Source organism: Phodopus roborovskii, unplaced genomic scaffold (assembly GCF_943737965.1).
Source record: "Phodopus roborovskii unplaced genomic scaffold, PHOROB, whole genome shotgun sequence".
Classification (NCBI taxonomy): Eukaryota; Metazoa; Chordata; class Mammalia; order Rodentia; family Cricetidae; genus Phodopus; species Phodopus roborovskii.
The window spans coordinates 10,047,019-10,068,351 of NW_026125295.1; the positions used below are offsets into that span (position 1 = coordinate 10,047,019).

Genomic DNA, 21,333 nt, shown 5'->3' on the forward strand with positions numbered 1-21,333 from the left:
CCCAGTCTATCCGTCACGACCTTTGTCACAGTTCCTTGTCTGTGGTAACACATGTCACTCTACCCAGCCATGGCTCTGAGACTCCCAGACAATATGAGTGAATTAGTAGGACAACTAGCATCGCTTATTCCACTTAAAAAGACCTCCCATCTCAGTCATTAAAAGTTTAAAAGTTGTTTTTCACAGGGTGTTTTGAGGCCATCTGTAACCCCAGCCCTTGGCAGGCTGAGTCAGCAGAACAGTAAGTTCTGGACTGCACCCTGAGACTCCACAAAACAACCGCCTGTGTCCTGTGTCCTGTGCACGTAGCGTGCTCACCAGTGGCTACGATATGTAGGTATAAGGAGTGGAGAGTAATTCAGGAGTCAAAGACTGGCATTTGGTAGTTTATAAAACATGTGCAGGCTCTGACACCAGTGCTCCTTGAGGGTGACAGAGTCTGTGTCTGGGGCGAACCTTTCCTAGGAAACCTCAAGCCAAGTCATCACAGGCAAGTTATCTCTGATTGATGACACCAACAGTAAATCTTTGTCTGGAATAATTTCTTTTTGCCATAGTAAAGTATATGTAGCAAAGCTTTTCGCCTTGGCCATGTTCACTGGGAAAGGCAAACACAGTCCTCAGGCTCATAAGAGCTGCAGCCATATTTGAAGGAATGAGTGTACTTTGAAGACTTCTCTGGTGAGGATGGAAAATTCTGAGGGAAAGGGGTCAGAGCAGGGTATGGGCTGCTCCAGACCCTGCACTTGCTAGTTTTCAGCACAAGGACTCAGGGCGATGCTTCAGAACTCAGCCTGGCTTAACCTGGGTTATACTGTAGACCTCGTGAGCCTTCCTTATTGCTGGTGGGGGCCGGAGAGCCTGACTTTTATGACTAGCACGGGGCCCTTCTGCAGGGCTCACGTGGGGTCTTCGGGGCACATTCTTTCCCCTAGTGAGCCCAGAAAGGCAAATGACTTGTTTCCATTTTTGCCTGTGTCTATTTTAAGACTCTTGTTTGTCACTTATTTAATGCACTGGCTTCTGAACTATGTGCACGTCAACAATGTCTGAGATAGTTATCGAGAGGCTCCTGGATGCCAGCCTTGTACTGTGCAGTCCTCTGCCTGGACCTGAGTACCGGAGAGCTAGCATTAGAGACACTGCCCAAGTACAGTGGTCCACATAACGGTGGCAGATGAAGACTGAGACCCCAAAGTGAGAGGAAGTGGCAGGGAAAGAAGAGAATGAGATGCCCAGGAGCCAGGGTCTGCTGTAGCATCCCCTCCCCCCTCCTTTCCCCCTCCCCCTCTCCCCTTACCACCCTCTTTACACAGAGAGGTCAGATGAGGACACCAGGTGTCCTGCCCTATCGCTTCCCTACCTTATTCCCTTGGGACAGCATCCCCCAGGGAACATGGGGCTAGGGTAGCAGCCAGCTAGCCTCAGGGATCCTCCTGTCTCTGCACCCCACGGTGCTGGCAAACAAGACTGACAAGCCACATCTGGCCTTTTGTTTCTGTGAGCACTTGGATGTGAACTCAGGTCATGTTTATAGAGCAAGCACTCTCATCTACTGAGCCATCTCTCCCACCCAGGCACCGGTAAGGATAGTTATCATGCTGGCTATGGTGGCACCAGACAGATACGCTGACGAGGCTGAGGCAGGAAGATCAGGGTTGACTCGTCAGCTGGGACAAAGCCACAGTGTGAGGAGTCACCTGCTAATGGCTAACGGATCCCAATCTGAGGCCCTCTGGGAAGTCACTGGTGTGGAAAGGCTTTCATTAGTCTGCAATTCCTACTCTCCCCAGTACACACCAGCTGCCAGAGACAACGCCTAGAATTTCCCTCAGCTGTGGAGGGCCATGGCGACAGGTGGGGCTGCTGCCAAGGTACGATCCTCTTTGCCTCTCACTGGCTAGTTTTATGTCAGTCTGATACAAACTACAGACACCTGGGAAGAGGGGACCCTCAGCCGAGAAAAGGCCCCACCCGCCTGGCCTGTGGGCAACACTGTGGTGCATTTTATTGGTTGATGATTATTGTGGGTGGGTCTAGATCAATGTGGGTGGTGCCACCTCTGGGCTGTTGGTTCTGGTGCTGTCAGAAACCAGACTGGGCCAGCCATTAGGAGCAGGCCAGTACGCAGCTCCCTCCACGCCTCTGCACCAGCTCCTGCCTCCAGGGTCCTGCCCTGACTTTTCTCAGCAATGGGATGTGACCTGAGAGTTGTTAACTGAAGTTTCTCCCCAACTTGCTTATGGTCAGGTGTTTTATCACAGCAATAGAAATTCTAGGACACCACCCACCCACAAGTGGCTGCAGGTGTCATTTTATCCTAGAGTCCCCTGCTAGGTGACCCGAGCGAGGGCTCACACACATGGAGGCCTTGCTCACTCCGCATCCCCATGTCCCTCTCCCCACGCTGTCTCATTGCATCCTCCCTGGGTCATTATGACCTGTGTGCGAAGCACCATCTCCCCTGGTCCCGTGGAATAATGAGAAGACGCCACTTGGCCAACAGCATCACAGGGCCGAGAGATGAGCTATGTGACCCACAGGGCCGAGAGATGAGCTGTGACCCAGGAAGAGAGGAATGAATTGCTCAGGTGGCGCCTGAGCTCTCGAGCCCGGCAAGGATGGGATCGCCTGCTGGAATAGGGTCTGCCTGCCTTGGGCCCTGGGAACCTGGGGGCACTGAGTTCCATGTTCTCACAACCGCCATTTCTTTCTTTAGATCACAACAGAAAAAAATTTTTTTCAATTAAGAAACTTAAGTTTTAGAAGCCCTAGATTTCCAGAATGATACAATAGGCAATGCAGAGACACACACCCTATTCCAAACATTCCACTCTGAGTCAGGTGTCGGCGGATCATCACACCATTCTGTTTAAGTAAAACGCTCCTACATCCGCATTCTCTGCTGTGAAATCTTACATGCTCCGTTAAAAACGTGTTTCCCATGATACGAGGGCACAGAAGTGGGGAAATTCAGAAGCTCTCATGAGATGTTGGAGAAACGGTTACAATGTATTAACCCCAGGAAACCAAGACAATGTCTATTCTTCCTATGCTCTCTGCCTCTGAACTCTAGCCCAGCTAGACAGGCAGTGTCTGGTGAGGAGTGACCACCAGCCTTCTGAGCCAGGGTCCTGTGCTGAATGCTGTCCTTGCCTTGTTCTCTGAGCTTATTTCAGAGACTACCTCTTTCTAGGAGGCCCTAGGTGTCTGTCCCTGCTCCCTGGCTCATCCATACACTCTGGACTCAACAAGGCCTGGCCACCCAAAGTGGCTGTCTATCTAAGTGGCTACTGACGGCTCCCAGGTATGTACTGGGCTCCAGTTACCAAATGGTTCTTGGCTAATACTCCTTTCTATTTTTAATCTGACCTTAAGATTACTGGACACTGAATAAGCCAATCTGTAAAGACCCAAGGGCACCCTGTGGTCCCCACCCAAGCTCTTCCTGGCGGTCTCTTCTGAGCTGCTATTCCAAATGCACACACCCTGCTTGCTCTCACCTTACACATGCCTAGTTTGCCTGTGTGTTTAGGAATGCCCGTCACCTGCTGGGAAGGACAGGGCTCTGCCTCTGGCACTTTTCCTTCCAAGTCCACTGCATGAAGCTCATCCCTGGGAGCTGCATCCAGGCTCCAAGTCAGGGTCACTGGCGTGCTGGTTAAAAGGCAATCCCAAATGAGCACAAGTGATCACCTGACGGGCACGGTGGCAGAAGCTGCTTAAGCTTGCTCACCAAGGCAACACAGTCCTTAGCTCTGGAGTGGGACCTGGGGAGGGGGTAGAGCAACAGGAGGGACTTTAATGCATAGGTCCTGAGATGCTGCCTAAAATGTACGGCCTTATTTAGGAATAGAGAACTTAAAACTTTAATCCATTTTGTTCTTAAAATGGGAATTAAGTGGACATAATAGCCACTGGATGTAGCAGAATTTTTATTAGAAACTAACAACCTCTCTCTTTTATTTTATTGATGTTTTTCCTTTATGTGTGTCTGTGTGGGGGTGTCTGACCCCCTGAAACTGTACTTATAAACAGTTGTAAGCTGCCTCATTGGTGCTGGGAATTGTACCCTGGTCCTCTGAAAGAGCAGCCAATGCTCTAAACCCCTGAGCCATCTCAGCAGCCCTAACTACTGACTTCTAATCACTTCACAGGGGCAGTGAGGGATGGTCATTTGTGGATGGGTTCTTAGATACTCTTCATAGGTCCACTTTTAACCTGGGCCCAAGGACTGGTCATGTGACAGAAGCCTCTCTGTGTACAAGGCAGAGAGATGCTGGAATGCCAGGCTGAAGAGGGAGAGGCCCCTCAGGCTGAAGTGCTCAGGGGCACAAGCAGGGCGATCTGAAAGCTGCAGGGCTGCAGGGCATCCCTTCCTCCAGCTAAGTGGGAGAGGTGAAGGGAAGCCAGACTCTCCCTGTGTTTGCTTCTGCATATCTGACTGACACCACATTTCCACAATACTAAATACTTTCTTCTTTTTCTATTTCCTTGTGTGTGTGTGTGTGTGTGTGTGTGTGTGTGTGTCCCTGCATGCGAGTGTTTGTGCACATGTGTGTGTGAGTGCATGTGGAGGTCCAAAGTTGATATCAGGAATCACCCAGAATCTCTCAGTCAAACCCAGACCTCCTCAGCATGGCTCACCCTGCTGGCCAGCGTGCCCTGGGGTACCAGTCCCTGCCTTCTGAAGCTGAGTTACAGGTGGTATCATGTGGTTCCTAGTGATGTAAACTCTGGGTCTCATGCTCTAACTACGGAGCCATCTCCACAGCCCAAGATAGAATTTTCTGATTCCAAGAAGTTTAAAAAAACACTCTTCATCCATATCATTTAATAAGTTATCATCTAAAGACTTTATATTCTAATTGTTACTGTAAATGGGAAATTTTCAATATTTAAAATTGCTCATTATTTCTTATGAAAGAAAACAAATGATTTTATATAGAATTTATAAATGCCTTACTTTCTTTGACACAGGATTTTACTATTGTGACTGTTTTAGGATTTGTTATGTAGTCCAGGATGGCCTAAAACCTGCTACAATGTCTAGCTTCCCATCGCTTCTGACATTTGTCTTATGGGTTTTAATGTGGAGGCCTCTGTGCTTGCAGTCATGTAATGTCTGCCTCTCCCAGTATGTGGCCTTCTTGGTTCTCCAGAATGAAGTTGACCATCACAGTGCTGCTTCACACGGAGGCTGAAGGAGGCTGAGCTCAGGCAAAGACACACCAAGCATGCACAAACACCCACCTGTCTAGCAAGCCCAGGAACCAAGTCTTGTCACCTATGTTGGGACAGTGAGCCCAGCTAACTGGGGACCAGATTCTCGTCTCCTCTTATGGGCTGAATCCCCACATCAGGCACAACACTCTAACATGGGGTCCCCATCTGCAACACCGCCTGCCCTGCGAGCCCTCACTCCGATCAGAGGGACAGCTGGCGTGGGGACTTCTCGCATTCCCCTCCAGTGCTCCAAAGACTGTGGGCCTAGAGGCACTGAACCTAAAGTTAGTCCCCGAGAAGACCTTGTGGCTTAAGCTAAAATAGCTCTCTCATTGGAGGTAAACAGCTCTGGGCGCCTCGAAAATCACAGTGGTAAAATCCAGCATGAGCACCCCTAGCCTCTCTCTCCCTTTCTCCCTCCCTCTCCCTCTCTCTCCCTCTCCCTCCCTTTCTCCCTCCCTCCCTCTCTCCCTCCCTCTCCCTCCCTCTCCCTCTCCCTCCCTCTCCCTCCCTCCCTCTCTCCCTCCCTCTCCCTCTCTCTCCCTCTCCCTCTCTCTCCCTCTCCCTCCCTCTCTCCCTCTCCCTCTCTCTCCCTCTCTCTCCCTCTCCCTCTCTCTCCCTCTCCCTCTCCTTCCCTCTCCCTCTCCCCCCCCCCCTCTGTCTCCCTTCCTCTCCCCCCCCCCCCCCCCCGTCTGAAAGGTACTATTCAGGGCCCACTGACTGCCCCACCCCCCAGCCCGTGTTTCTACCATAGGTAGCTCTGGAGTGATTCTTAGAGACATGCTCTGTTCTTTTCCTCCAGCCATCATTTCCCATTGCTTGGATTCTTCTGCTGGCTTAGCCTTGCCCTTTAAACCCATTTCTTGCTGACATCATAGGTCCTGGGCGGGCACCCCACCCATCCTCTACTGGGGCCCCCTGTGTTTAACCGGCAATTCAATGCTGAAGGAAATGGTGGCTTGACTCCTGTGACACAGGGATGCAGTCTGATAGATGATGCTTTACAGGGATGCAGGGATGCAGGGACACAGGGATGCAGAGACACAGAGACGCAGGGATGCAGGGACGCAGGGATGCAGGGACACAGAGACGCAGGGATTTGGGGATACAGTAGTACAGGGATGCAGTCTGATAGATGCTTCTTCCAAGCACTTGGCCCTTACCTGCTGCTTCAGTGCCTCCAAGGACTCAAATTCCAATCGGGCCAGCTTCATCTGGATGTGCCGTGGTTTATCAGGGATGGCAAATGCAAGTATGAACTTCAAAGCCAAGAGGGCATGCTGCAAAGAGAAAGACCTTATGTTGACACTGTCTTGCACCACGTGTTGCTAGCAGACAAGTTCAATCCTAAAGGACTGAGGACCCTTTCTGTTAATCTTCAGAGACTCTTGAATTAATGAATGCCTCTGACATAGCAGACACCAACCTGGCCTGGAGGAGTTGTACTAGCCCATCTGGTGTGATCCATCCAGCAGTTGCTAGCTTATTTTTTTTTTTATTTTATATTTTTATTATTTATTTATTCATTTATTTTTCCAAGACAGGGTTTCTCTGTATTGCTTTGGAGCCTGTCTTAGAACTTGCTCTGTAGACAAGGCTGGCCTTGAACTCACCGAGATCCTCCTGAGTGCTGGGATTAAAGGCGTGTGCCACCAATGCCCAGCTGCTAGCTTATTTTTGCTTTTCCCTTTTAAAATGAGTTGTCATAGATCGATACCAAGTGCCACTCCTGGTACTTTGTAAAAAAGTAAAGTTTATTCCAAAATCTTCCACCGAATGTTTTGACCTGTGCATTAATGAGCAATGTGCTTGATGTATGACATTCCTCATCGGCTACATTCTGTGCCCATCGGCATGTGACTGTGAGGTAGCCTGAGTAACAGCCAGCGTGCGTGCCTTGGAGTCTCCACACCCCTGTGGTGTCCGGTGTGGTTTCTTTCCTGACAAGATATTTGTTGAACATTGACGGCCAACTGTGATCTTAAACTGCCCTCCCTGCAGAGCAGTGAGGGACAGACTACAGACACTGTGCCCTTTCAGACATGAGCAGTCAAGGGCAGACAGTGTGCCCTTTCAGACATGAGCAGTCAAGGGCCAATGTCCTCTCTGGCATCATTAAGTACCTCATATACAACATGCGGTTTACACTCAGGTGGACAGACAGCATCCCTCTAATGAATCCCACACAGCAGATGCACAGCCCCATCCAAAGACTCCCTACACACCCAGCACTGCCCTGCGGTCTGTGGATAGGTTCAACGCCCTCAGACACCTGAACCATCAAAGAACAAAACCTGTGTTGGGAAAGTATGACCGACAGCAATCTTTAAAGGTTAGAAAGAGTCAGAAGGTGGTAAAGACAGCAGCCAGAGACAGACAGCTTAAGATGAGTTACTCACTGTTGACAGGAAAAAAGGTAGGTGGAGGAAAATGAAACAAATTCCTTACTGCAAGATTTCAAAAGATGGAAGAGACATAAACAGTAACTGGGAGTGGGAGGAGGGAGGGGACAGGAGTTGGAGGAGGGAGGGGGACAGGAGTGGGAGGAGGGAGGGGACAGGAGTGGGAGGAGGGAGGGGGACAGGAGTGGGAGGAGGGTGGGGGACAGGAGTGGGAGGAGGGTGAGACACAGGAGTGGGAGGAGGGAGGGGACAGGAGTGGGAGGAGAGTGGGGGACAGGAGTAGGAGGAGGGTGAGGCACAGGAGTGGGAGGAGGGTGAGGGACAGGAGTAGGAGGAGGGTGAGGCACAGGAGTGGGAGGAGGGTGAGGGACAGGAGTGGGAGGAGGGTGGGGGACAGGAGTGGGAGGAGGGTGAGGCACAGGAGTGGGAGGAGGGAGGGGGACAGAAGTGGGAGGAGGGTGAGGCACAGGAGTGGGAGGAGGGAGGGGGACAGAAGTGGGAGGAGGGTGGGGACAGGAGTGGGAGGAGGGTGAGGCACAGGAGTGGGAGGAGGGAGGGGGACAGAAGTGGGAGGAGGGTGGGGACAGGAGTGGAAGGAGGGTGAGGCACAGGAGTGGGAGGAGTGGGGACAGGAGTGGGAGGAGGGAGGGGACAGGAGTGGGAGGAGGGAAGGGACAGGAGTGGGAGGAGGGAGGGGACAGGAGTGGGAGGAGGGAGGGGACAGGAGTGGGAGGAGGGAGGGGGACAGGAGTGGAAGGAGGGTGAGGCACAGGAGTGGGAGGAGGGAGGGGGACAGGAGTGGGAGGAGGGTGAGGGACAGGAGTGGGAGGAGGGTGAGGCACAGGAGTGGGAGGAGTGGGGACAGGAGTGGGAGGAGGGAGGGGACAGGAGTGGGAGGAGGGAAGGGACAGGAGTGGGAGGAGGGAGGGGACAGGAGTGGGAGGAGGGAGGGGACAGGAGTGGGAGGAGGGAGGGGACAGGAGTGGGAAGAGGGTGAGGCACAGGAGTGGGAGGGGGAGGGGACAGGAGTGGGAGGAGGGTGAGGCACAGGAGTGGGAGGAGGGAGGGGACAGGAGTGGGAGGAGGGTGGGGGACAGGAGTGGGAGGAGGGAAGGGACAGGAGTGGGAGGAGGGTGGGGGACAGGAGTGGGAGGAGGGAAGGGACAGGAGTGGGAGGAGGGAGGGGACAGGAGTGGGAGGAGGGTGAGGCACAGGAGTGGGAGGAGGGAGGGGACAGGAGTGGGAGGAGGGTGGGGGACAGGAGTGGGAGGAGGGAAGGGACAGGAGTGGGAGGAGGGTGGGGGACAGGAGTGGGAGGAGGGAAGGGACAGGAGTGGGAGGAGGGAGGGGACAGGAGTGGGAGGAGGGAGGGGACAGGAGTGGGAGGAGGGAGGAGACAGGAGTGGGAAGAGGGTGAGGCACAGGAGTGGGAGGAGGGTGAGGCACAGGAGTGGGAGGAGGGAGGGGCACAGGAGTAAACATCATGCTGGACTGAGTATGCTGAAAGGAAAAGATGTAGGAATTTAGTGGCTCCCAGCCAGGTCCTGCATTACAGTGCTCTGGAATGACTTGGGATGGGAGGATGGGTGGCCTTGACCTCACTGTGGCTGCCCAGGTCAATGCACGCAGACACTCAGGTGGACTAGAACAGAAAACAGCACTGAATGGATGCTCTCACGTGCTATAGATGATAAGACTGAATATTATCCACAAAGGGTAAACCGGCAATGAGGCCAGGGTGCACCATTATTTTATTAGTGCACTGGGATACAAGTGTATATAAGATAACGTCATTCAATGCATCACACAAGAAACAAGTTAGTGGATGAGAAGAAACCTTCTGGAGTTTGCAGCTGGAGCCACACCCACCCCCTGATCCATCCTGCCTCTCCTAACAAGTCAGCACCCTTGTTTGTGACCTTGAAGTCTTGGTAGGAATCAGTTCAAAGGGGGCAGAGCGTTTGGAAGGACAAAGCCGTCTCTAGTTCCCCATCTTTTTAGGATATGCTCTGCCAGGCTCCTTGCCTTACCTGATCAAATCTGCCCATTTGCCCAGAAAACAATTAGAACTTGGAGAATCTGGAACTCAACAATGAAGCAGCTCTGGAATGGGACCACCTGGCTGGCTGCTGCTGAGCCTCTAGCCTCTAGCCCTACTTCCGTCCTCGTCCACCAGGGGCTCCCCGCATCAGCACCACACACATACTGACTTACTAAGGGCAGAGCTGATGTGCAACAGGACATATCTGAGGGGAAATGCACTCTAAACAGGGAGTTGGGTGGAAAGAGCCTGTCCATGAAGGAGGAGGCATTGTTATGAGGCATGACCGTAATTATTCATCATCACTACCCTTTGCTTTTAAGTTGGGTGCTTTGATGTTTTAGAGACAAGCTTTTACTATGCAGCCATTCTGGCCTCAATCCCGTGACTTGAGAGTTGCAAGCATCGGTGGGGTGACAGGTATGCACCACAAACACCAGACTCCAGCAGCATTTTCTTAAAAGTAAAACTCACAAAACTGTATCCCAAACAAGAGAAAATAAATGGCGTGTGTGTGGAGGGAAGGGTCAAGTGGGAATTTTAAAACTAATAAGCAAAACGCTGGTTCCACACAGCAGTTTGATTGAGCAGTGTTTACAGAAGAGAGTAAGAAAAGCAGGACCACAGGAAACGAGTTCAGCACCTCCCTCTGCTGGCCACCAGCAAGCAGATCACTCTGTTCTCTGCAGGGTTCGATGGGGACGCCTGCGAGTCTCTAGCCAGGAGCCTAGGGAGTGGAGCCATTTTGTTTAGTGAAAACTAGAAAGTTTTGGTATGATCACGAGTAGCAGCTGTGTTTTCCTAGCAGTGTGTGCCCAGCCTCCTGGCTTCTGAAACAAAATGTAAATCAGAGTGGAATTATTGGGATCCTGAGAAGGAAATTTGACTCCTACAGGGCTTGCCTTGTATGTAGCAGCTTCAATCCGACCCAAGAAACTTCCTCAGAAAAATAAAAACCTTCCTGATCATCAGAAAAATTACCAGACAAATGCTAATTTATAAAACATGTTCATGGGGAAGAGCTTGAAAAAACAAATGGGTACTTTCTTCCTTTACCAATTGGTAATGTTTTGTATAGTTACTTTTATATTTTTATCTTTTAATTTCATCAGACTTATTTTATTACATATGAGTGTTTTGGCAGGCCTGGTGCCCTTAGAGATCGGTCAGAGGAGGGCATCGGATGTCCTGAAACCGGAATTACACATGGTTGTGAGCCACCACATAGGTGCCAGCTGAGAACAGAACCCGGGTCCTCTGCAAGAGCAGTAAATGCTCTTAACTCCTGCCCCATCTCTCCAATCCCTGTTTTTAAATGTTAAATTGATTCCCTGTACTCTCCATCCACACTCCTGTAAGATGCTCCTCACGTATGCACCTGTAAGTTGCCCAGTGAACTCACAGGTCCGTCAGCCCAGACATGGGTAGAATTGTTGCTTGGGCCTGCTGCACCCACATGGGGTGAGGAGAGAGGCATCTGTTCACATGTCCCAGGGAAAAGTCACAATAAAACATCACTGATCTGTCGTTGTTTCAGTGAGATAATGAAATAGGAGCTCCTTCGGAGTTTAAAAAGGGTCTTCACGGTGTCTTCTACCTGGGTTAGAGATGCTTTTGGGCAAGGGAGAGGGGCCAGAGGCTAGGGGGCTAGGGGGCTGGGGCCAGGGGCCAGGACAGGGGCCAGGACAGAGGCCAGGACAGAGGCCAAGACAGGGGCCAGGGCCCAGGGGCCAGAGACCAACTGCCATCAAGCTGTAGCCATGAAATCTGTTTGTTTAGCAAATCTGTTGGGGATAACTTGTCATATAAAACTTCCTGTGCCCTGAAGGCATTTCTTCTTTCCTTGCTTCTGGGGTACTACAGATTTGTCTGTCCTCTAAAGCAAACTATAACTCCTGCATTTATCTCCCTTTACTCCCAGTACATGACAGAGCCCAGGAAGCTCAGGAGCATGCAGGGAAGGAGGCAGGGGCAACATCTTTTCATGCAAAGCTCACTGCTGCATGTCTGCTGCATTTGTGGGACTGCAGTGGTGTCAGAGCTTGTGGCTTTCAACGGCTGCACAGTGGGACGTCCATGGTCCCTCATTCTCCCATGCTTCTGTGTAGATCCCTCTGGATGACACCAAGTGACACTAGTGACCACAGGAGGGCAGAGGCAGGTACAGCATGCTCAGACCCTCCCACAGGACACTGTAATCCATGAATCTCCTTTCCCTACATGGTGTGAGAAACGGATGTGGTCATTTACAAAGTCACCCCCATGGCTAACTCAGCTCAGTGTGGGCCTCTAGAAGTGAGTGACAGCTGTTTGCCTGCCATCTATATTTTAGCAGAAAAATATTATTGGGATGAATGTTTATGTCCTTCAGTAGCACCCCTAAAAAAAAAAATCAGACCAGGTCTGTTTATAAATAAAAAAAACTCAGTGTGCTTGTTCAACACACACAAAACTCTGGGTTTGATCCCAAGTGCTGCAAGAGAATGAGAAGAAAAATCTTTCCTGAGTTTTTGTATGAGGAGGGTGCATGTGTGAGCTTGCTTGTATGTGTGTATATGTGTGCTCATGTGTGTGTGCATGTACACATGTGAAGGATAACCACAGTGTCTTCCTTTCTTTTCTGAAACAGTAGAGCTCACTGGCCTGCAGCTTGCCAAGTAGGCTAGGCTGGCTGACAAGGATCTACCTGACTCTACCTCCCCCTGCTGGGATCATAACTACATGTCTGTTTTTCCCATGTGGGCTACAGAGAGTGAATCAGGTCTAATTCTCACAGGACAAGCACCTCACTGACTGGACCGCCTCCTAAACCCAAACTCTGAAGCCTTCAATCAACAACGGGCATCTGCACACGCAGATGCTTATTTATCCATCCTCGTGTCCCACACCGACCCTAGGCCTTGTCATGAAAGTGAAACACACCACACAAGAGTGACAGCGTCAGCGAGGGCGTGCTCACCAGTGTCCCCCAGGCACTGCTGGGGCTGCTAACTCATGACATGCGGGAGGAAAGGCAAAGGGGATGTGTCTAGCATTTTTAAAAGCCACTTAAGTATGTGCTATGTGCTCAAGTAATTAATGTCTTTAAATAGAAATGGGTGTGCATCACTTTGCCTGCTCCTCAGATAACTTAGTTGGCTCTCTCCCTTGCAACCTGGTGTTCAACAGATGCAGAAAAGCCACCAACACCTGCAGAGTCATTAGGAGAAAAGGAAAGGACACTATAAAAATAGACTCGCAGACGCTGAGGTTTATAATTAATGGCAATTTTCACCTCACTTCTGAATGCCACCTTTTAGTTAAAACATGAATATTTTAAGGTCCCAAAAGTTTTATAGCACACCAGGTTTCCTTTGAAGATGCTAACAGTCTGCTCACCAAGAGCGTCTCCTCACCTGAGCTCAAAATGAGCTCTGCTCACAGCCACAAGGGAGGGCACACGGCTGCACCCAGAGGCAGAGAGGGTGGAAACAATATATTATATATGCAGCAGGACAAGCGATGAACCAGATTCATACACAGTGATGTACACATAATGAACATGATTCTGAGTGAAGAAGAATGAGCCACTCAGAGCCCCGGGCCCTGATCATATATCCAGTCTCCCCTGCCTCATAGAACTTAAATACATGCATGAACAATGGACAGACAGACAGAGAGGACGTGCACCGCACACACTACTGTGGGCACTCGACGGGGAGAGGACCCCAGAAGTGGAAATGAGCGAAACATCGGCAAAAATGCCTGTGCCATAGATCAAGGAGCAGAGCCAGCAGGCTCAGTTTACCTGAGGAGGAGGAGGTGGTGGTCTAAGGGAGAGGTACATACAGCATTCTTGTGAGGGAATAGCAGGGTCAAGGCTTTCTAGTATTTGTTCTTTCCCAGAGCCATTTATGACATACCATGATGAGGCACATACCATGATGAGGCACACAATGGAACATCACCATTCTGTAAGCTTGACATGTGTCGGCACCATCATTATCTCAATTTGTGGATGGCATTTAATGGGAGCTAGGATAAGCGCTCAACAGTGGAACCAGCTAAAGCAGAATCTGATGGGGGTGTGGCTTCAATCACATTAATATAATCCAGTGAAACTACCTCCTGCAGAATCTGATGGCTTCCATCATACTGAGGTAACCCAGAGAGAAAGGAGCCAGGCAGATGGCTTAGTCGGGGAAAGTAACTGCTGCAAAGATATGAGGATCCAAGTTCAGGTCCCCAACGTCACGTGGTCCTGCATATTCCGTGACTCAAGGTGCAGGACAGATCCCGGGGCTTGCTGACCAGCCAGCCTAGCTAAAGCAGTGAAAGACCCTGCCTCCAACAACTGAAGAGTTTGTGATGCTGATGTGCACACACAGACACACATGCACACAGACACACATGCACACATGCACACACAGACACACATGCACACACAGACACACATGCACACACAGACACACATGCACACACAGACACACATGCGCACAGACACACATGCACACACAGACACACATGCACACACAGACACACATGCACACACAGACACACATGCACACATAGACACACATGCGCACACAGACACACATGCACACACAGACACACATGCACACACAGACACACGCACACAGAGGAAAATGTATACACAGATACACAGGCAGATGCACCCACAGAAACCCATGTGCATTCACAGGCAAAGGTACCCACACACACATACACAAACATCACACACATACACCACCAACAAAAGCTCTATAGTTTGGTGTCACATATAAATGGCAAACCCTCACGGTGTTTCCTTTAAAACCAGGAGCAAAGCAAGGGCATCAGCATTCCCCTGGAGGCTCCAGCCAGCGCAGCCAGGCAAGCACAGACAGGCCTGGAGAACAGAAAGGGGCGAAATGGTCTTTATCTGCATATGGCTAGGCAGCGGTAGGCATTAGAGACCCTAAGTTTCACTGCATATAAATCACATTACTATTGCTGACTGGCAGAGCCAGCAGAGCTGTGGAACGCAAAGTCAACACAAAAATAAAACCTTCAGCCAAGCAATCAAAGTTGAAGATTAAAATGTACTCATCTACGAGAGAGACTGGTGAGTTTAGTACAAATCCTGTAGAAAAAACTATAAAGCCATCGAGGTGGCCGGGTGGGTAAAGGTGCCTGCCACGTAGCCATGCGAGCCTGACCGCTTGAGCAGGAGCCCCAGATCTCACTGAGGAAGGAGAGGGGTGACTCCTGAGAGTTGACCTCTGACCTCCACAAGCATACTCACCCTTCTTTCTCTCTTACACACATACACACAACCAGCCCTGCTGTGTGGCTACCGGAGCCCCCATGGAAGGAGGCACACCATTTTCTTGGAGTGAAAGACTTGGTATTGTTAAATGTCAATCATCTTCTCCAGATGGAGCTACCAAAGCAATGCAGCCCTACAGACACTGTGGGGGCAAAAGTGCATATTAATTCAAACGGCCATGTGAAGATGCAGGGCCGTGAACTATAAACACACCTGGAGAGGACACAAAGCGTGGAAAGGTTAAACCTGTGCTATGAATGCCCAAAGCCTCAGTAACTACAGGGTAGGGATCAGACAAACAGTAGCGTATGCTATGTGGACCTAAAACTGGGGCTGGGCAGACTGCTCAGTGGATACAGAGACCACTGTCTGCTCCCCGAGGACCCAGGTTCGATTCCCAGCACCACACGGCAGCTAACAACTGTCTGTAATAACTTCAGTTCCAGGGCATCCAACACCCTCTTCAGGCCTCCACAGACACACATGCACAACCCACGGATACACACGTAGGAAAAAGGGAGAGAAAAGAAAGTTCTAACACCGAGTCACACATGCTCAGGTAGGAAAAGATGGCAAGGACTCTGTGAGTGCAAAGGGCCTCTCTAACAAATGACGGAGAAATAACTGGACAAAACAGCCCACCCCTGTCCCAGCTACAAGCAAAGGTAACAGAAAATGGCTCAGAACAAAATTACTACAACTGTGGGGCTACTAGAAGAAAGTCTTTGGGAGTGAGGGGTAATCAGACATTGCTAAGGCAAGATGCAACAAAACAATAATCCCACATACAGAATGACAAGTTAAGGTTTACTAACAGTTACAAACTTGTCTTCAGAAGTTTTTGTCCTTTGTCCTCATGAAGTCCCTGAGAAGCCCAGCCACAGACCAGGGACACACCTTAAACGTCTGCTTTGGCACTGGTCATGTTAACGGAACAAACAAGAACTCTAGCCCTCACTTATGGAAAGAACAGTCTAAGACGGTAACATTGTTTTAAGATAGTGTTTACAACATACAAAATGCTAGGGAGAACATGGGGAAACATGCAACAGTGCTGTCACCAAGTCAATGTAAACTAACTACACGGCATGTCAGTGGGTTCCCACAAGACAGGCTGACACCTAAGCAAAGCAAAAGACGATGTAACAATGCTGGCAAGGCTTGGGACATGCGGCTGGCACTCTTGATGGTTGGTGGAAAGGGTCTGGCAAGTTCCCCTAGAGCTGAAGGTGTATTTACCATCAAGTATGGCAATTACCTTGTGGGGATGGATGTAGGCACATGGACAGTACAGAGGGTGTATTGTCTGCAGCCTCGCCTGCAGTGGCATGGGCATCTGAGAGTTCCATATGGGATGCATGAATAAGTAAATTATGGTGTGTTCATACAACACCATAGACTGTTTGGAATATAAACAAACTACACACATTGATGGATTTCCAAAGCCTCATGGTGAATAAAAAATTCACTTTATGTGTTGTTATTCCATTGATAAGTAGAAGAAGTGATTATTTTTCTACAGCATTTTTAAAAAACAAAACAAAGAACCAAAAAAGACATCACCTGACAGTGATAACCTGTGCTGAGACTATCTGGGGAATGAGGGCAAGCCCTGGGGTGATGGAATGTTCTACGTGTGTCAAGGCCCATCAAACCAAACCTCTGAGGTGGAACCCTTTATTCTATGGCAGTTTTTACCCCATAAAACTGGAGAGGGCCTCACGGAAACAGAGTGACACAGTGATGCTCAGCTGATCTCATTCAACTGCAGCCGTGTGACTCGGATTGAGACCTGCGCCACCTGCATCGCCGGGGTAGCAGGGATCGGAGGCAGAGGGAGCCCAGGGCTTCTCCATCGGCAGGGTGTCATGAAACGCAAAGCAAGCACCGGCACTTGCCTGTCTTATCACAGAGATGGCGTCTGCAGCTCTGATCTCATCTGTGCACAAAGAGACATTCCACGAGCACTCTAGATCACTCCTCAGCTCTCATCACAAGTTCCTTTCCATCCATAGCTGCGATTCTTACAGAGAGTTAACCACTTCCCTGTTCTGGTCATAATATGCACTCCTACATGTGCAGACATTGTGTGCTGTTTTAAGGCTGGTGGCAGGCAGTTCTCAATGACTGAAACAGTAATCAACCTATTCCACAAGTTGGCTCTCTAGCTCCTCTGCTGCTCTGGTTACCATCATGTCCCAGGGTACGGTTCTGTGCTAGCCCGTGGGCTCATCTTTGACCCAGACGTTGGCCTGCTGCATAGTGAGCTCTGGAGGAAGTGGGGGGGGGGAGGTACACTGAGGTGGCAGAGGCTGCGTGGAGGACCTGAGTGGCACACATAGGAGGAAGAAGATTCTAGAATTCTGGGAGCCTGTACAGCTAAAAGCAGCTGTCAATATCTGTGTGCTGACATCTCCCCTGCCAGGGCAATTAGTCCATTAAGTTCCAATTCATTTCCCACAAAGTTTCCGGGATCGGGCACAGTAGAGACAGATTCTTGCCAAAGCACTTTCGGCTGGCAGTCCCCGTGCAGTCCTGTGTCTGCACTGCCCCACATCCTGGGCCACTGGATTTACATATTCAGGGCTCCCAGCATTCTAGGCTTTCTCAAAGCACTTCCAAATTCTCCCACAAAACAAGCTTAAGGACCATAGAGTCTCAGGGTGGTTAAAGAAATGAGCCCCTGAACCCTTTCTGTATTAATTATGTTTTTGTTGCTGTGATGTAGACCGTTTAAGTGAGGAGATGTTTATTTTGGCTCATGCATTCAGAGACTTAGCCATCATGGGGGGGTAGCTCGTGGTGGGGCAGCTCAAGCCACATCACAGCAAGCTAAGCAGAGAGGGAAACAATCAGCAGCCAGAGGACACCCGGAGCCCCTGCCGGTGAGATAGGTGATATACTTTCTCCAGCATGGTACCAGTTACTAAAATTTCCACACCCTTCCCCAATTCCCACAATTTGCTATGAGCAAGCACTGAAATCAGGACCCTGTGGGTGACATTTCATATTTAATATGCAGCAGGGCATATGTAAGGAGTACGATTTTTCCGCCCACCACCTGGTCTTGTCCCGCCGCTGCGCCAGCCCCAATTAATGCACAGAGACGCTGTATTTGAAATAATTCTGTTGGCTCGTTACTAGTTTCTTATTGGCTAGCTCTGTCTTAAGTATTAACCCATTTCTGTTAATCTATGTATTTCCACGTGGTCTTCTTACCGGGGAATGGGGCCAGCGTCTCGTCTCCCCAGTCTCTCCATGCTGACCCTCCTTTACTACTTCCTCCAATCCTCCTTGTCTCCTAGTCCTGCCTATCTTGCTTTCCTATTGGCTAACAGTGCTTTATTCATTAAACCAGTATGAGAAACATATACAGAATGACATCTCCTATCATCGGCGTGCTGTTAATCTTCACCCACTGACTACAGTATCCACAGTGTCTTACAGGCATTCACATGTCTGTGATGTATTACGCTCTGTATGACACATACACTTATCTTAATCATAACCCAGTCTCTTTCCTACATCAGACTGGAAAGCTCTGTGAAACCAAGAACCTGATGGCTAACAGGTGCTGTCTAGAAGTATTCTTCTGCATAGATGGGCAGCAAGTCAATGAGAGCTAACAAATGGGTTGGTTCTCACCCCAAGGGATGTATTGACTGTAACCACATACTTCAAATTAAATCATGGTTGATAATAGTTTTATTTATGATTACCAAAACTAGAAATCACCAAAAGAAAACCCTTCCAATAGGCGATGGGATAAGCAAGCTCCATTATACCTTTGCAATGGAATATTGCCTCAGTGAGAAGGAGAAATGAGTTAATAAACCATACAAGCCACAGAAAGCCTTAAAGGTATGCTGATATACAAAAGGAGCTAAGTCTACATGGCTCCAGATTTCTAGCTACACAACACCCCAGGGACAGTAAGAGAGGTGGTGTGAACAGCATTCTATTCACACAACACTCCAGGGGCAGTAACCAGAGAGGTGGTGTTACAGAATTCTATTCATACAACACCCCAGGGGCAGTAACCAGAGAGGTGATGTGAACAGCATTCTAGTCACACAACACTCCAGGGGCAGTAAGAAGAGAGGTGGTGTGAACAGAATTCTATTCACACAACACTCCAGGGGGCAGTAACCAGAGAGGTGGTGTGAACAGCATTCTATTCACACAACACTCCAGGGGCAGTGAGAGAGGTAGTGTAATCTGCCAATGGAATCCATCACTGTTGACGCAGACGCCACTTAATATAAATAAGTCTCAAACAACACGGCGGCTGTGTCAATGGAAGACACATGGCGACTCTACTTCTCTGTACATTTTTGCAAAAATAACTTTTCTCTTAAAAATGCATGTTAATTAACGTAAGTTATTCTGTGAGTCAAGATGGAAGAATTTTTAAGGTCACACCTTTAAGTGGACAAACTCTGATTATACAGTAATTTTCATTAAGTGTTTTTAGAAGGAAACACTAATGACTTCTCTTACATAACACCACTGGGATGACCTGCAAGTACTCCAAATAAATAAACGCTTTTCCCCAGTTGGAAACCTATTTACAGAAACACCTCACTGCAAAAGTGCATCCAATTAAAAAGGACATTAGGTAAAAATACTGTCCCCATGCTTACTTTCCCCAAATCTTTCTTCCTTTCCTCCATTCCTTCGTTTTTTGGTATGAGTGCTCTGTCTGCATGTATGTCTACCCACCAGACGAGAGTATCAGATCCCATTAGAGATGGCTGAGAGCCACCACTGTGGGTATTGGGGAGTAAACTCAGGACCTCTGAAAGAGCAGCCAGTGCTCTTAACCACGGAGCCATCTCTCCAGCCCCAATAACATATTTTGAAGCAAGAAAAAAAAAAACACTAAAATTCTATGTGTAGCAAACAATATTGTTTCCAAATCTCAATATTTTTATACTTGATCTGAAACCTCATCATGTCCTTCACTGCAAGGGATGCACATAATGGCATAGTCTACTCTGCAATCACGTTTCTAACATTTCTATGCTGATAACACCCACTAGAGCCTGCAGCTGGGTACACTGTTCTGGCTAGTAAGGCTGTGCCTACAGCAGCCAAAGAGAACTGTGCTGAAGCCCAGGCTCCAATGACCTGCCCTGTACTGCTGGTCTATGCAATTGCCCACTCTGTCTCAACTTCTTTCCCACAACCCAGAGGTTTAACCTGCCAACTTGCTGCATCCATGACCTTGCTAAGCATCCTACTAGCTCCCCGATCCTGGAGGAAGCCACTGCCGTGCATGTGAGTAACACTGAGGGCTTTACTCATTCTTTCTATCCCCGTACCATGCACCACTCCCTAAAACTTCTCACCCAGACTCAGTACAGAACTGACTTCTGGGGAAACCAACCCAGACTCTTCAAATATGAACAGTCATTTCACTCAACAAGGCGGCAGACGACAAGCCACTTGGTCAGTATTCAAATACAGGTAGGTAAATTCAGTAACACACCTACTGGGAAGCCGCGTGCTGACAAGGACTGGGGTCAACCGAGTCACACAGTGCTAGTGGGGACACAGACGCACGCCCAGACGGAAAGCCGTCGGAAGTTTACTTTAACGCCAAGTATTCCCTTATATCGGACTTGGCAATTCTACCCTCACATGTTTAGTGGAATGAAAACCTGTGCTCATGACAGTAGACTGACTCAAAGTCACACAAACCGAACAGAACTGAAGCACCCATCTTCTTTAGAATATATAAACCCCCGAGGAACCATCCACCACCCACCACCGACAGACACAAACTATTGGTAAATACAGTAGAGTGCAGAAATGAAAATGCATTTCGTTTGCCAAGCGGATTAAGAGCTGCACCTCCCCAGCAAGGCTCTGAAAGTAGAGACTGGTCTATCTGTGGTGCTGTTTTCTTCACCCAACGTAGACACACAGAGACCAGGGTGTCTAAGGAAGGTGGGAAGGCCTGCCAATGCACAATTATTACAGAGGTAACTGTGGCGAACAGAGGCCGCTGCTCTCAGCACCAGCCTAGGTCAGTGGGAGACCAAAGTCCCAAGTTCAAACACCAACGCTACCTCATTTCCACCCAGCAGACTCGAGCTCGGAGGACTCAGAAGCAAGCCACTCCTCGGGCTGCGTCTTGGTCCATTTGTTCCCTTTCATTGTATTGAACTCTGCTTCTCCTGATTTCCCCGTTCCCTCTGCACTTCCGTTATCCCATTCACATACTATCATTGATGTACTCGCCCTAAGTGACTTCTAACGTCATTGCACACTGCACAGTCCGGTTGCCGTTTTCTGCTCTGTGCTGGTGGGCGCTGTGCTTAGAGCGCCGGAGAGACTCTAAGAGAGACTCTAAGCACATCTATGCCTTGTTC

At 49.4% G+C, this 21,333-nt stretch overlaps 1 protein-coding gene across 1 annotated transcript in view; it reads right to left on the reverse strand.

Annotated features, from left to right (window-relative positions):
• Ano10 (anoctamin 10) overlaps positions 1-21,333 on the reverse strand; it is a 110,257-nt gene that overhangs the window by 18,796 nt on the left and 70,128 nt on the right. The window contains exon 12 of the mRNA XM_051202817.1: positions 6,390-6,506. Coding sequence (XP_051058774.1) covers positions 6,390-6,506 — 117 coding nt within the window. The remainder of the gene's footprint in view (positions 1-6,389; positions 6,507-21,333) is intronic.